This window comes from Aspergillus campestris (genome assembly GCF_002847485.1).
Source record: "Aspergillus campestris IBT 28561 chromosome Unknown P168scaffold_8, whole genome shotgun sequence".
NCBI classification, from domain to species: Eukaryota; Fungi; Ascomycota; class Eurotiomycetes; order Eurotiales; family Aspergillaceae; genus Aspergillus; species Aspergillus campestris.
Window position 1 is genome coordinate 1419371 of NW_020194343.1, and position 13551 is coordinate 1432921.

Sequence of the window (13551 nt, forward strand, 5' to 3'; positions counted from 1 at the left end):
GTCCGTGAGCTCCAAAGCATGTCCCCCTTGGAATAAGGTCCTCATATCCATGACAGTGGGACGAGGGCCGAATAGGAGGGGTTTGCACCGTGGGCTGATCTGCCATCATCTTTAGAACGACCGCCTATATGTAGAGGCGGCCGTTGATGCTCCGATGGCCAAGCCGAGGCTTGCGATTGTCTTCATGAGACTTTTGGACAGAAGAAAGGTAACCATCAAGGAAACCGAGGCATGCCAATACCTTTGGAGGCATTTGGCAAGCAAAAACATGTGTATATAATGTAGGATTAATGTATAGAACCATACCTTAACCAACGCCACGCTGTAGAATATTCCGACCGAACTCCACCAAATATACAAAAAGGAAATCTTTCTCAAGCATTATCCAGACTTGCGTCTTCCGTCATCGTTTCGCGTAGTTTCTGTAAGAATCATTATCAGTCAGATGAAAGCCCTCCAATGCAAGACATGACACCAGGAACGAAACATACCGTAATTACGTATCCAAATAATCCGCAGCCATCAACAATTCCAGACACAACTCCGGGGGAATATCCATATCCGGCACGTTGGTCTGATTCTTGTTCTTGAGGTTGTAGCAGAGGTATTCGCAGACCTTTTCCAGCACCAGGCCGCTCATGTTTTCGAGGACGCAGCGACCGGTCACGGCTTCGGAGAACCTACCTTTATGGTATTATTAGCATTTTCTATTCTAAAAGAAGGGAGGGGAAAGGATTGAGAAAAAGAGAAAGCGCGTACTGGACGGATCCAACATGCGACGGATTGTGCCGGACACGCAGGCGGTGCTTCGAGGCACGATGAACTCGAACCCATCCCCTGAGACGAGAGTGACATATTCTGAACTTCCGGGGTGGATTCCATGGTTGTTGCCGTGGGTGTGTGATTGGGAGGAGGTCAGGTTTGAAGTTGACGAAGAGAAATGGCGGGCGATCGAAAGGCGGAAAGCGGGGAGACTCGGCATCATAACGCGGTTTCTGGCTGGTCAGTGCGGCCGCTTCTTCTACTATTCGTCCACTATTCTATACTGTCTTTTCTCTTTTTGAGATAACGTCATTTCGAATATACTTCATATTTATACTCACCTATATCAATGCGATCTTGAAGACCCCTTCCTCGCGTTGACAACACGTCACATGCATCTTGTATGATTCCACCGACAGGTCTACGAACTGGTCAAACCATCCATTGGATCCATTGGATGTATACGACTACTCCATAGAGTCCTATAGAACCTGAATATCGTTCGACATGCATCAATTACGCATATTCTGCCCCCGCAAAGCTATATTAGCGACGCGCCCATCATCACTTCTTCTCGTCTCCCCGCATAGGACACCCCCAGCCAACGCGCAACGGCGGACGTTCCTCTCAACACCTCCGAAAAACACCCAATCTGCACCCTGCACGTCTAATCGACTGTCCGGCCGAACATGCATGATCACCGGCGGGTCATCCGGCATCGGATTCGCTATCGCGGAGCGTTTCCTGCGCGAAGGCGCATCGCGCGTCATCCTAGTCGGTCGATCGTTTGATCGTCTAGCTGCTGCTGCTGCCCGGTTGGAGGCCCCGACATTGACTGCTGGGGAGGACAGCAGTACTGACGATGTGGCGACGCGCGCGCCGGAAGAGGATCGTCAACTACGTTCGAGACATACACCGACGGAACAATTATCGCCTGGGTCGTTGATTGAGTCGTCGGAGCGTCTCCACCTGCTCGTCGGTGACGTCTCCGACGCTGGATCTTGGGGTCGCGAGCTTGAAAAGGCAATGGTAGGTCCTCACTCTTATATACATGTATCGTATATTAATATCCACAGCAACCCGTCGACATCCTCGTCAACGCAGCCGGAATCTCCAACTCCAACATCCTCCCCCGCACCGAACCATCAGACATCTCGCAAGTCCTCCGCACAAACCTCGAAGGCGCCCTGCTCACCTCACGCGCGCTGGTCCGCGCCTCTATCCGCAGCAGAGTGAAGACCCGATCTGCATCCACCCCGTCGGCGGACGCCCGTCCCCCTTCGAAATGCATCATCAACGTGTCGTCCCTGCTGGCGCTGAAGGGCGGGACTGGTGCCGTTCCCTACGCGGCTTCCAAGGCTGGTGTCCTTGGACTTACGCGGTCGTTGGCTGTTGAGACGGCTGAGTCGTTGAAGGGTGTGTTTATAAGGTCGAATGCTATTGTTCCGGGGTATATTGAGACGCCTATGATTGCTGGTATGTATTTTCTTAGCTTTCCCTTCTCCCCGCCTAGCCACTCTCCATACTATGTGTTTGACTGGTATTTGTGGGATTAGCTGACCACCGTGCAGATTTCACTGAGAGCCAGACATCCAAGCTCAAGGAGTCCATCCCGCTTCGGCGGTTCGGTCGCCCCGATGAAGTCGCCGATGCGGCGGTGTTCCTGGCGCATAACGAATACGCGAATAACTGCGTTCTGAACTTGGATGGGGGGCTGAGCGCTGTTTGATATTATTGTACGGGCTTGCTCATCCGTCGGAGCCTTTAGGTCTATACCTTGTGTAATTGTACTATAGTGAAGATATCAATTGACGATTGCCTCTCGTGTATACAATATGCGTCTTGTTTAACAGTTAAGTAGTACTAGCACCGGCCGTCACTTGTTCTATTCCAGAGACCGTAATATGTATGATACAGACGAAGGGAAAATTTTAGAAGATGGGGTTGACAACAAAAAGAAAAAAAAAGAGACATGCAAGATTGGGTGACGACCATAGAAACAGAACCTTAAATGAAAATGAATATGCCTGTGTACTCCGATTCAACTCCTCTCCACAATCCCGTTCAATCATCAATGAGAATCGCTCCCCCTGGTGCTTCGTCTAGAACGATGGGGTTCGCGCCGTCGCCGTCGGCTACGGACGCGTTGGCAAGGCGTTTGGCGCGATCGTCTCCGTTCGCGAGCCCTGCTTCTTCCAGGTCGCGCTTCCGTTTCCCGGGGCCGGAGGTGCCGTTGGTATGCTCGCTGACTTCGGGGGCGGGCTCCGACTGTGTCTTGGGTTTCCGCGGGATTTCGGGGATCTTTTCGAGGGTGATGGGCTTTTGCTCTTCCGATGAAGATTCGTTTCTGGCGAGCTGTTAGTATGTACTCCAGTGGTTAAGAAACATTCAAGGAACTCACTTCTCGGCCACGTGGACGACAAGCTCCAGGTTCACACGCGGCTGATCATCATCGTCATCAATGACCGTGATGAAACCGTCATTTTCGACACCCAGATCGGACAGCTTCTTGGGCAAATTGTCCTCCAGATCAGGGTCGTAAAACGTGCCCAATTGGTTATTGATCGAGAATTCTTCACCGTACCCAAGCTGTAGACGCAGGATATCGTCCACCAGGTCCTGGACGGTGGCGCGCTGGGGATCAATTCTTAATCGGCCCTGGGCAACCGAACAGACCGGGCAGTTTGGATTCGGAGGTTTTAGAGAGTCGGAGTTGATCGCGCGGGCGCCAGAACGTTCGAGGAATACCTATCTGGCGGTTATTACAAGTCGCAATGTATGGAAAAGAAGCCTGTATACCATTTTCGCATTGTCATACTCCCCTCTGAGGACCTTCATAGCCTGTAGAACACAGAGCCCGGCGGTCATTGCATTGGTAGTCGCGATCGCTGGGATGATATTGCCAGCCATTTCTGCGCATTACGTTAGCGCGACCTTCTAGACCATCTCCCAGGAAATACGGAATGGGCTCACGCTTTGTATCGAACTTTGACTTGGGGTCGATCCCGAAGACGGTGGCTCGCAGGTTGGCACAAGCGGTCACGAAGTCCAGCGTATCAACATCATCCTTGTCGAAGACCAGTATAGGCTTCACATCTCCGGTAGGGGCCGCCTGGAGACTCTTCAATCGTTTACTGAGTCGGTCCAAGCTGGAATTTGGTCAGCATTATCCCACTAGATGTGAAAGGCACAGAAAGGAACCGCACCTGTCTCGGAAAACAACAAAATCCTCGGCCAACGTCCACTCCCTCTGGTCCGTTTGGGAGATTGCCGGGTCGATGGAGGAAGACTCCTGTTCCAAGGCCGCCATGTCCAACGGCTCCGGGGCCTTGCGGGTTTTCCACATGTCTTCCATGCCCCGAAGGCGATTGATGTCTTCCTTGAAGATCTTGTCGAAAACCTTTCCAGCAAATTCCGAAGTACCGATGGACTGACGAATTTCCTTCAGAGCCAGCGCTTCCTGGCGGAGGGTTTCAATCTCTTCCTCTGGGAGATGTTAGCCACTGTCACTTCAGACCCTGGGTATCCTGCTGGGACTGACTATTCTCGGCATCCTCTGAATGATCAAACTCCTCCGTCTCCTCCTCGCTGGTCCCGAAAAGCTCCCTGGAAGGATTAGTATTGAGCTGGAGAGGAAATGATGCCGCGGCAACTTACGGAAAGATGTAGCTTTTCGCCCAGACAATGCAGTGGATTGGCTGGCTCGGCGTGCTGCGGATCGTACAGACCGGGAAGGATTTCGGGACCTCTTTGGAATTGCAATCGTAGCACTCTGTCTGGCCCTGCTGGTTGTCAGCCCGACCGGCCACCCAGAAACAGGAGGAAGTGCACCCACCTTTTTGATGACCTGAACCTGTCCGTTAAACCCCGTTGTTCCACTCTCAATCAAAGGCACATCGGCCGCTAAGCACATCCGGTTGACATGACGGCGCGCTTCTAGATTGTCGAGCGCATTGAAGACGGCGTCGAACCCCCCAAACCAATCGACATTGAAGCGGGCGTCCTTGATATTCGCATGGTAGGCTTCTAGCTTTGCGCGCGGTTGGAACTTGTGCGCCGCTTCTTTCGCAACCTAGAGAATTCGGCACCAATCCGTCAGTCACCTAGCTAGGTCGGGTGGGAGTTATGTGTACAACGGTTGCGGAAGAAGCAGGGGATCGGGTAGACTGAGACGACGCACGATAGCTTTTGGTTTCTTGATGTGTTCGAGACGAAAGAGGAATTGGCGATTGAGATTGCTGAGGTCGATGGTGTCGAGATCGATGATGTGGACCTCACCGAAGCCGGAGAGCAGGAGACATTTGAGCAGTTCACAGCCGATCCCACCGGCACCGACGAGAAGAACACGGGACTAGACGGAGGAGACATTAGAACATGTTCAGAAGCTCGAATACAACAATTCCATCAAATGAGAAACGGTCATACCTCTGCAATGCGCCTGGAAAGCGTGCCGACGGAGCGCTTCAGGTAAGTATCGCGCGGCATGATTGCGGCGACCACGGGGGAGCTAGGAGCAAGTACAGGATGGAGAAGATGGTAACCAGAGTCAAAAGAAGTCGAACGGCATCGCCAATAGACTGGGAAACTGTAGAAATAATAATTGAAGAAGAAGAAGAGGAAGGGGGAAGAAGGAAGGAAAAGATGAAGTTGAAGATTGAATGAAGTTCAGCTTGACTGAAGGAGAACGGTGGTCGGCCTGGGGTTTCAGGCCACCGCGATCATGGGAATCCGACCGGACAATGACGGCATTTCTCATCTTCACTCACTTCACCTCTCTTGTCTTCTACACTCCACTCTCCCTGTTGATTCTTTGATCTTATTCTCTTTTTTATTATATACTCTTCTCTGTTCTGTCTATTTTACTCATCAACTTCATTCTCCTTATCTGACCCTCGTGCATATCACCACCGTCTCCCCGTCGTGCGATCTACATGAGACTATACTACACTCGGCCTACCTACATATTACCTGCATCTTTCCTGAGCTTGGACTATCCATCCATGTCTGCTCCTGATATGTCCTGTCTCTAGTCTCTATCATACAAAACTTGCATCAGAATGCGGCGCCCTAGACGGTTCCCACATTCTCTCCTGACATTCCAGGCCCTTGCTTACATAACGGCATCGCAGCAAAGGCCTCGAAACTTGAAAGAATGAAAGAAGGAAGAATAAAGAATGAAAGAATGAACGTGCTGGATCTTCCAAGATGCTTTTCACCACCGTTCTTCGCCCTTGGTGGATCTCCCTCCCTTTGTGGATTGCCATTGATCAAACCAGCTGGCCCAGCGTGCGATTGACCCTGATCGTCTGGAGTTAATTCATTGCGACTACTTCAAACGGTCTTCCCGTTGGTTCCGGTCGTGGAGAACCCAAACTCCCTGCGGGCCTAATAGAGTACGCTAAACCGGTCCCCCTCCTTTTTTGACCTTTTTCCTTATCTGTTTGTTTTTTTTATGATTTTTTGTGTTCGTTGTTCTTTCGTTGTCGACGAGAATTGTTGACCACTTGGGTTGATTGTTTTTTCCCTTTTCTCTCCCGTTTGTATCCCCTTCAATCTCACTGTGGATCTGACAGATACTGTTGCGCCGTCCAATTGCTCTCTTCGCAACCACCGTCAAATCGTTATCGGTGGTATCCCCCTCCCGCCCACCATGTCCGACGATGAAGCAGACCCCGAGTTGCTCGCCCTCCTTCGCAAATCCCTGGGGTTAGGCAGTGGTCCAGCCAATCCAAGAGCGGCAGAGACAAAGGTCCTGGAAAATGCCCAATACGTCTTCGACAATGCCGTCGATGTCGCATTGAGTCCCACCAAAACAAAGGAGGCCGCGGAGACCATCTGGCGCCTGATGCAGAAGAAGGAATACTCGACGGAAACCTGGTCCGATCATGAGCTACACCCGCAAGCGAAGGACGAGGCCACGGTCGCGTTCATCTTCACCATGGATCTGCTCAATTTCAGCTTCTGGTCCGAACTTCCCGAGGCCGAACGGTTTGCGATCGACTATCGCGGGAGACGCTGGACCGGGTACTGGAGCTTGGTGGCCGCTCTGCAGAGAGCGTTGGATGAAGGTACGGATCAGTGAGAGGCGGTCGGTTGCAACAAGGATGGTTGACTTAAGTCTCGCAGGGATCCCAATTACGGACCCCGAATTCTGGGTGAACGAGGAGGCGTGCCCCGACGAGAAGCTCCAGCATGTCTTTCGGTCCGCGACGGAAGAGCCGATCCCTCTGTTCCGAGAACGAGTGGACTGCCTGCGCGAGGCCGGACGGGGTTTGTGCAAGGACTTTGAGGGCAGTTTCTTGAACTGCATCTACAACGCCAACTATTCAGCGGCGGCCCTCGTCAATATCCTGACGGAGTCATTCTCCTGCTTCCGTGACGAGACATCCTTCCAGGGTCGCAGGGTTCGACTGTATAAGCGAGCGCAGATCCTCGTTGCCGATCTGTGGGCGTGCTTCAACGGTGAGAGCTTCGGCGAATTCCACGACATTGACAAGATCACCATGTTTGCCGGTATGAAATCTCGCCCCGTGCTCCCAAGTCCATGTCTGATGAATGTCTAGACTACCGAATCCCCCAAATCCTCCACCAACTCGGCTGTCTGGTCTACTCTCCGCCGTTGACCAGCCACATTCGGGACCTCAAGCCGCTGCCCCACGGTTCGACCTGGGAAGTCGAGCTCCGTGCCACCAGCGTCTGGTGCGTCGAGCTCATCCGCCGTGAGATCGAACAAAAACACCCCGGGTCGCAGTTTCGAACGACGCGCCAGGGATCGGTGGACAAATCCAATACCCTGTCGCCGGAGGACGACCCCGCGAGGATGTGCTCGACCCAGAAGCACTTCAGGCAGAAGAGCGTCCAAGAGCACAAGACCTCGAACGTGAACGCCGTCCTCATCGACTTCTTCCTGTACGACACCATGAAAGAAATCGAGGCCGACGGACAGGAGTCGATTCCCCACCACCGCACCAGAAGCATCTGGTACTGAACCTGTGCCCTAGGGCACCCGAGATCGCACCATCTACACTTTTGGGTCCACAACCAGACGATGGCTTTCTTTCCCGTTCACTTCTTCACTACTATACCCTCGCTTTTGTCCCACTTTCTGTTTCCATAGATAGACATTACTACTGTTCTTGTGCTGGCCGCTAGGACTATTGTGGTGAATTTTGAGAGGCACACCGTGTGATCGCTGGATTAGCGGGGCCTCGCGCTCTTTCTCTGCAGTATAGAATACAGCAGAATTCTTATTCCAATGACCAATTCCGGACGGTAAAAGAATAACAACAATAGTTAATAATGATCGTGATAATAGTAGATCAGGGTATCATTCTGAGGGTATGGATCCCTACGGACTTTGATATATGCCTCAAGCCGCACTCTTCATCCCCCCAGTCCGAGCCATCACATCAGCTCGCCACTCCAAATAATCCTCCCGTCGGTCCTCACTCAGAAAATCCACCCGGTCCTGCATCATCGTCCCCAGACCCGGCAGAAGGCCCTTTCTCGAGTCGCGCTGTAAAAGAGACCCTCCCATAGTCTTCTGACGCTTGCTTCCGTGAGGCGTATCAACCCCTCCCTCCTCTCCGGAAAGATACTCCTCGTCGAGGCTCGCCCCCTGCGGGATGTTCTCGAACCACTCCTGGCCGTTGGCCCAGCCCTGCTCCATGATGACCGCGATCCACTGCTCGACGTTGTCTCGGTGTCGTCGGTCTGTTGATGGTAGACTCAGGCTCGTGAGTGCCGTCTGGCGCATGTCCCAGAACGTCTTCTTATCCAGTTTCGGCGCTTCCGCTGTCTCGGCGCTTTCGGCTGTCGGGTTTCGTCTGCGCGCGAGAACCAGGAAGTACAGCGCTACTAGGAGGGATTTGACGAGCTCTTGGAACTCCTCGTCTGTTTCTTTGTCTTGGGTGATCGTGATCGGCTCGATGAATGCTAGGACTTCCTCGTCGAAGTCGTCGGAGCTGGCTTGCGAGATGAAGTGGAAGATGGAGGATGTGCCGGCGAAGATATGCGGCGGGAGCTCTCGTGAGACGGGAGGTCGGGACCAGGTACTTGTTCGCGGCGCGGGCGTGGAGAGCGTCGTGCACATGGTGCGGATGGCCGTCATCACCCATGAGGGCGCGTCGGCGATGATCGTCGAGTTGGAGAGCCCATGTGGGCGGGGTTTGAAGGATTTCTGCGGCGAGTGTGATGCTCGCGGCCTTTCGGCGTTCGTTACAGACCCTTTTAGCGGTGTGGCTTTGCTGGGGGTGTGCTGTAGTGCCCGCGGGGTGGCCGTTGCTTGTTTCGACGGAGTGCGCGTCAATCGGGGTTCCTTGGTTGGTGTTGATGGGTTGGAGCCGGCACGCGATGGGGTCCCTGGGACGGAATTGCTTCCGGAGCGTTTCACGCCCGTTCCGCCGGTTGATACCGACTGATCGAGGAGTTTATAGAGGTTCTTGTAGGCGCGTGGGGGGCACGGCGGATGGCCTAGTAGAGCGGGGAGTTTCAATTTGCGGCTTAGCCTGGAGTTTGTAGAAGAGTATCTTTGTTAGAATGGCCTGGGAAGTTTGGGGCTGCCAAGGTCAAGTGAGGTTGGACATACCTCCGACACGCGATCTCTGAGCAGGCAAAGGGTCGCGCAATCTCCTCCTCGGGTCGTAAGCTGGACGCAAAGCTCCGCGACTGTGCCACTAGGGATGATGCTAGGCCGACGAGCTCTGGAGGTAGATCATTGGCGTGCGTTGGCACCAGCGTGGCCAACGCCTGTTCCACTGGTCGGTTGTTCATTGCTTTTGGTAGGGACGGAGTGTTTAGGAAGAGGGCTGAAGGGACAATTGACACAAACAGTGGTATTTCCACTTGGTAGCTTCAGAAAAGGCCGATCATTAAGCCAAGGAATGGCTAGTTCCTGTCAATGTAGTCAATGTCGGTCACTGGTCGGGTTGAAGAACAGTCGAAGATGGATAGAAGAAGCGGGTCTCTGATAATCAGTTGGGCTAGACCGTATCTGGATATCTCTTGGCACGGCAGGTACCTTGACTCTTCAATGCCTCCCCAGTGGAGTTCTCCAAAAACCAAAAGAAATCCAGCTGTATCATTCAGTGTTAGTTGTTTGATATGATCATCCACCATATATCGATACTGGATATGGATACTGGATATGGATAATTGGATAATTACTCAGCAGCACGTGCCACCGGCCTGGATCCGCGGGGAATCGCCCGTAACGGCTTAGCGTCACAGCCTTAGGCCAGCGACGGTGACGATGGAGACCGAGAACCTCAGGCCTCCGACTGTCTTGTTTCTTCCCCTCCACTTCATCCAGATCGACTCTCACTCTTTAACCTCACCATCTGGTCGTGGTGCCACCCTCGCTTCATATCATGTGCTAAATTTGGGAGAATACACACTATGCCGATCACCTTTATCGCGTGTCTCCATCTCTAGGGGTTCTACTCCGCCACGTCCCGTCTCACGCTCGCCCGCCACAGATGTCGTGAGAGTACTACCTCCAGTATTGGGTAGATCTCGAAGACGTGGATCTGGATCACAGACGGAGGGATGGACATGTCCACGTTACAGTTGACTGGCACCGTACCCACCCCCGCAGTTACAAGCACCTCATTACTCGCCGCGCAATCCCTCGGCAACTCCACCGCTCGTTTCTCCCTATCTTCCTACCCGCGCGAACTGTTGTCACTGCCGCTTCGGGGCCTCCATCAGGCGGAGACTTTGGCATTCTCGACGATCCCTCGACAGATTGCCGGGATGGCGACATACCTTTGGCGCTCAGGGCCGGCCACGGGGCCGGGAAGTGACGCCGTGGCGGCCACAACGCAGGCGGTTGCGGGAGCTGCGCAGGAGGGCATGGCGGATGCTGCAGACTCGGGTCTGCATTTTGCGGACTTTTTCCAGGCGGTCGTGAAGTTCAGCGGGCTCTTTTCTTATTTGACCAGTCGCTGGTCGTTGGCCTGCTTCACCGTGGTATGGTCCTCCCCGATGGCTATCAAAGTCCTTCGGTTTGCTACGGAGGAAGATGCTAACTCTGTCGGTTAGGGTCTAGTATTAAATAGAATCACCATCTACGCATCCACGCGCCGCCATCTCAACCTCGACTGGCACCGACGTCTCTCCTTACGCATTATCCCCATCGTCCTGTTCATAACCCAGATCTTCACATTACTCCGCGCCATGCGGTGCCAGTCCTCCCCGGATTATCCCCTCATGCGTTACGGCACTCCCGGAAAGCGACTCTCGCTTGATCATGCGGGTGGCGGGGGCTTTATCTACTCGCTCGCATCCACACTGACACCGTGGGAAACGGACGACCAATCATGCAGTGCGGTCCATATGTCTCGTTCGGTTAATTCTACCGATATCCCCTATGGCTCCTTTAGGTTCTTGTGGCCGGTATTCTTACGTCTCTGTTTGAGCCACTTTGTCGAAACATTGTCATGCGCGCTGCAGGGGCGGGTAGTCGTCACAGAAGCCGGCATGTCGATTTTTGAGCATTCCCTGGCCTTTGCCGAAGCAGAGTCGACCATCTCGCAGTCTCTTGGACTGGGGCTGTTTGGTCTCCCCAAGGCGAATATCTCCAAAGCCGACTCCGGTGAATCCTCTCAATCGGCGCTACATCTACTCACCCGGGCCCAGGTCTTGGAACGCATGAATGTGACCCCGGAGCTACTCCTCATCGCTCTGATCTCCTGTTCCAACAGTTTGACATCGAACATTCTGGATGTCTTTGGGAAGCAGAGCCGGTATCGTTTGCTCAACACCGGCTTCTGGGGATTTTGTTACATGTCTGCGATGGCATGGGGTTTGATGAGCGGCGGCTCGGCAGGGGCGGAGGACTTGGTTCTCAAATTCCCCACGGTATGCATCGTGGGATTTGTCCCCCATCTTCTCATTTTGCTGGGGATTATCATGTGCGGGGTGATTTACGGCGTGGCTCTGTTTATCACCGCCTTCTCCCTGCCTACCGACAGCTCCGAGCCCCTATCTGTCCGACAACGACTTGCTCTAGCCCACGAAAACATGCAAGGGTCCACACAGATGCACAGCATCCGCCTGAACAGGCATGATGACTTTTACACAACACTTCTGAGGATCGGATACACCGTCCTCACGGCTGCCAGTGAAGCAGTATTTCTCAACGAAGGCCAAGGCGTCGTTGCGCGAAACATGACGTGGCTAGAAGATGAGAGACTATCAGAACTCGAATCCCTTCGGAAGACGCAACCGGCTCGACCTAGTCACGATAACACTACGGGAATGGCTTTAGAGGGTCAAGACGCCATCGAATTCGCTATCCCAGAGGCACCCTCGGAATGGGAGAGTGGATATGGAAAGGAGAGGAAGATCGAGAAACCCAAACATGGCACTCGGCCCGCGCGATCTCAGATTGACCCTGGTGTAGGCGCACTTCGAAGTGCCGCCAGGTATTACCATGGCTTCTCTTTCTTTCGCAGCATCTTCTATCTTCTTCTCCGGTGGATTGCCTACGGGCTTGACAAGTTGTTAAGCAAGTGCGGCATCAGTCGCCGACCACAGTGGCTGAAGACAATCCTGGGAGCGCGCGTAAGAGGGCCGCAGGAGGCTGTCCGCGCCCGCCGTGGAGAACCCCTAGACTTCTGGATCCTAGGCGACGACGGCGGGTTAGAACTGCCCAGCAATCATGAATTCGACGTGGAGACGGAAATGCGGAAACGGGAGCGCTTGAGTCTGGCCGACTGGGAGCAATCAGACGAGCGCCGTCTGGACGAGAAGCTCTACGACTGGTGGAAAGCCGGCGGCTCATGGGGCGATCAGGACCAAACGCCCGACTTTGCGCCGCCTAGCGACGACTGGGACGACACGACCAGCGTCGTGTCAATGTCAACAACCACCGACTCGGAGTGGGAGAATGAGTCCGACGGGCGCCGCACACCTACCCAGCAAGACCCATACCCAGGCCGCTTCTCCCGCGAAAGCACCCCGCCCCAGGAACCGCTCATGGACATCAGTTCCTTCGCCCGTCTCCTCGACCCGCGAGACCAGGAAAGCCGACAGGAGGCGCGCATCCTCGCCGCCCACCTAGCAGCAGGCCAAGACGGACGCATCATGACCCGCCGTCAATACCAAGCGCAGGTCGAACGCGACCGAGCCAAGGTCCTGCTCTCCCGGGTCCAATCCCAGCGCTCAGGCCGCGACAAGCGCAAGCCCACCCCCGAAGAAGAATCCGAGCAACTCGAGAAACTCATCCTCTCGCGCCGGTCCGAACCAGCAGCTTCATCTGCCTCCGCATCCCACGAACAAACCTGGGAATCGGGCGCCTCCGGCCTCGGTCCCAGTGGTCCCCCTTGTGTAGTCTGCCAGACGAGCCCCCGATCCATCATCACCTGGCCGTGTCGCTGTCTGTGTGTGTGCGAGGACTGTCGAGTCAGCCTTGCTATGAATAATTTTGGCAGCTGTGTTACTTGCAGGCAGGAGGTTGGGGGGTTCGTACGCTTATGGGTGCCGTAGATTTGTTGATTGTATATTTTTAGTCTTCATCTTCGTTAATTACTTTACATTAATCAATCGTTTTATTTGGATTTTTCTCTTATCGTGGAGCCTGAGTGTTGAGTGAAACAAGCTTCTTTAGCGGTGCGGAACGAAGCCTACGGGTGCCAATGGTGCCTTGCCATATCAGCTTCGGTGGTGTGAAGAATTGAATCCGCCGTGGCTTGGTCTACATCATCGTCGCTGAATTGGATTGTACATGGTAGGCGTGCTGGAGATGCTCAGCACTAATATCTACCCAATAACTACCTAGTACACATT

General features: G+C 53.8%; 6 protein-coding genes across 6 annotated transcripts; 3 read left to right on the plus strand and 3 right to left on the minus strand.

Moving 5' to 3' along the window:
- Window positions 1–496: 496 nt before the first annotated feature.
- On the minus strand, window positions 497–982 carry P168DRAFT_283117 (elongin C; the record flags this gene model as incomplete). Its single annotated transcript, XM_024836026.1, has 2 exons — window positions 497–684; window positions 760–982. The coding sequence occupies 2 exons, from the start codon at window positions 980–982 to the stop codon at window positions 497–499; spliced, it is 411 nt and encodes a 136-aa protein (XP_024691967.1).
- Window positions 983–1455: 473 nt separating this feature from the next.
- Window positions 1456–2491, plus strand: P168DRAFT_238881 (SDR family NAD(P)-dependent oxidoreductase; the record flags this gene model as incomplete). Its single annotated transcript, XM_024833636.1, has 3 exons — window positions 1456–1791; window positions 1839–2238; window positions 2334–2491. 3 exons carry the CDS (start codon window positions 1456–1458, stop codon window positions 2489–2491), a joined length of 894 nt encoding a protein of 297 aa, XP_024691968.1.
- A 140-nt stretch (window positions 2492–2631) lies between these two features.
- Window positions 2632–5385, minus strand: P168DRAFT_255648 (E1 ubiquitin-activating protein ubaB). The gene is made up of 10 exons (XM_024834473.1): window positions 5188–5385; window positions 4943–5113; window positions 4598–4834; window positions 4420–4544; window positions 4304–4368; window positions 3969–4248; window positions 3736–3911; window positions 3562–3674; window positions 3164–3510; window positions 2632–3109 (listed from the first exon to the last, which is right to left on the minus strand). Exons 1-10 carry the CDS (start codon window positions 5245–5247, stop codon window positions 2827–2829), a joined length of 1857 nt encoding a protein of 618 aa, XP_024691969.1. The 5' UTR covers window positions 5248–5385; the 3' UTR covers window positions 2632–2826.
- Window positions 5386–6412: 1027 nt separating this feature from the next.
- P168DRAFT_298151 (queuosine 5'-phosphate N-glycosylase/hydrolase) lies at window positions 6413–7750 on the plus strand (the record flags this gene model as incomplete). The annotated part of the gene is made up of 3 exons (XM_024838246.1): window positions 6413–6830; window positions 6889–7275; window positions 7326–7750. 3 exons carry the CDS (start codon window positions 6413–6415, stop codon window positions 7748–7750), a joined length of 1230 nt encoding a protein of 409 aa, XP_024691970.1.
- Window positions 7751–8084: 334 nt separating this feature from the next.
- On the minus strand, window positions 8085–9848 carry P168DRAFT_271490 (uncharacterized protein). The gene is made up of 2 exons (XM_024835269.1): window positions 9350–9848; window positions 8085–9269 (listed from the first exon to the last, which is right to left on the minus strand). Exons 1-2 carry the CDS (start codon window positions 9532–9534, stop codon window positions 8132–8134), a joined length of 1323 nt encoding a protein of 440 aa, XP_024691971.1. The 5' UTR covers window positions 9535–9848; the 3' UTR covers window positions 8085–8131.
- Window positions 9849–10062: 214 nt separating this feature from the next.
- Window positions 10063–13320, plus strand: P168DRAFT_255656 (putative ubiquitin-protein ligase (Asi3)). Its single transcript, XM_024834474.1, has 2 exons — window positions 10063–10731; window positions 10804–13320. The coding sequence occupies exons 1-2, from the start codon at window positions 10309–10311 to the stop codon at window positions 13249–13251; spliced, it is 2871 nt and encodes a 956-aa protein (XP_024691972.1). The 5' UTR covers window positions 10063–10308; the 3' UTR covers window positions 13252–13320.
- Window positions 13321–13551: the final 231 nt, after the last annotated feature.

Coding starts and splice junctions, on each gene's coding strand:
- P168DRAFT_255656 (XM_024834474.1), top strand. CDS start 10,309: ATGGACATGTCCACGTTACAGTTGACTGGCACCGTACCCACCCCCGCA. Junction 10,732..10,803: donor CGTTGGCCTGCTTCACCGTG/GTATGGTCCTCC, acceptor TCTGTCGGTTAG/GGTCTAGTATTAAATAGAAT.
- P168DRAFT_255648 (XM_024834473.1), bottom strand. CDS start 5,247: ATGCCGCGCGATACTTACCTGAAGCGCTCCGTCGGCACGCTTTCCAGG. Junction 4,249..4,303: donor TTCAGAGGATGCCGAGAATA/GTCAGTCCCAGC, acceptor AACATCTCCCAG/AGGAAGAGATTGAAACCCTC. Junction 3,912..3,968: donor TTTGTTGTTTTCCGAGACAG/GTGCGGTTCCTT, acceptor ACCAAATTCCAG/CTTGGACCGACTCAGTAAAC.
- P168DRAFT_271490 (XM_024835269.1), bottom strand. CDS start 9,534: ATGAACAACCGACCAGTGGAACAGGCGTTGGCCACGCTGGTGCCAACG. Junction 9,270..9,349: donor TCAGAGATCGCGTGTCGGAG/GTATGTCCAACC, acceptor TACAAACTCCAG/GCTAAGCCGCAAATTGAAAC.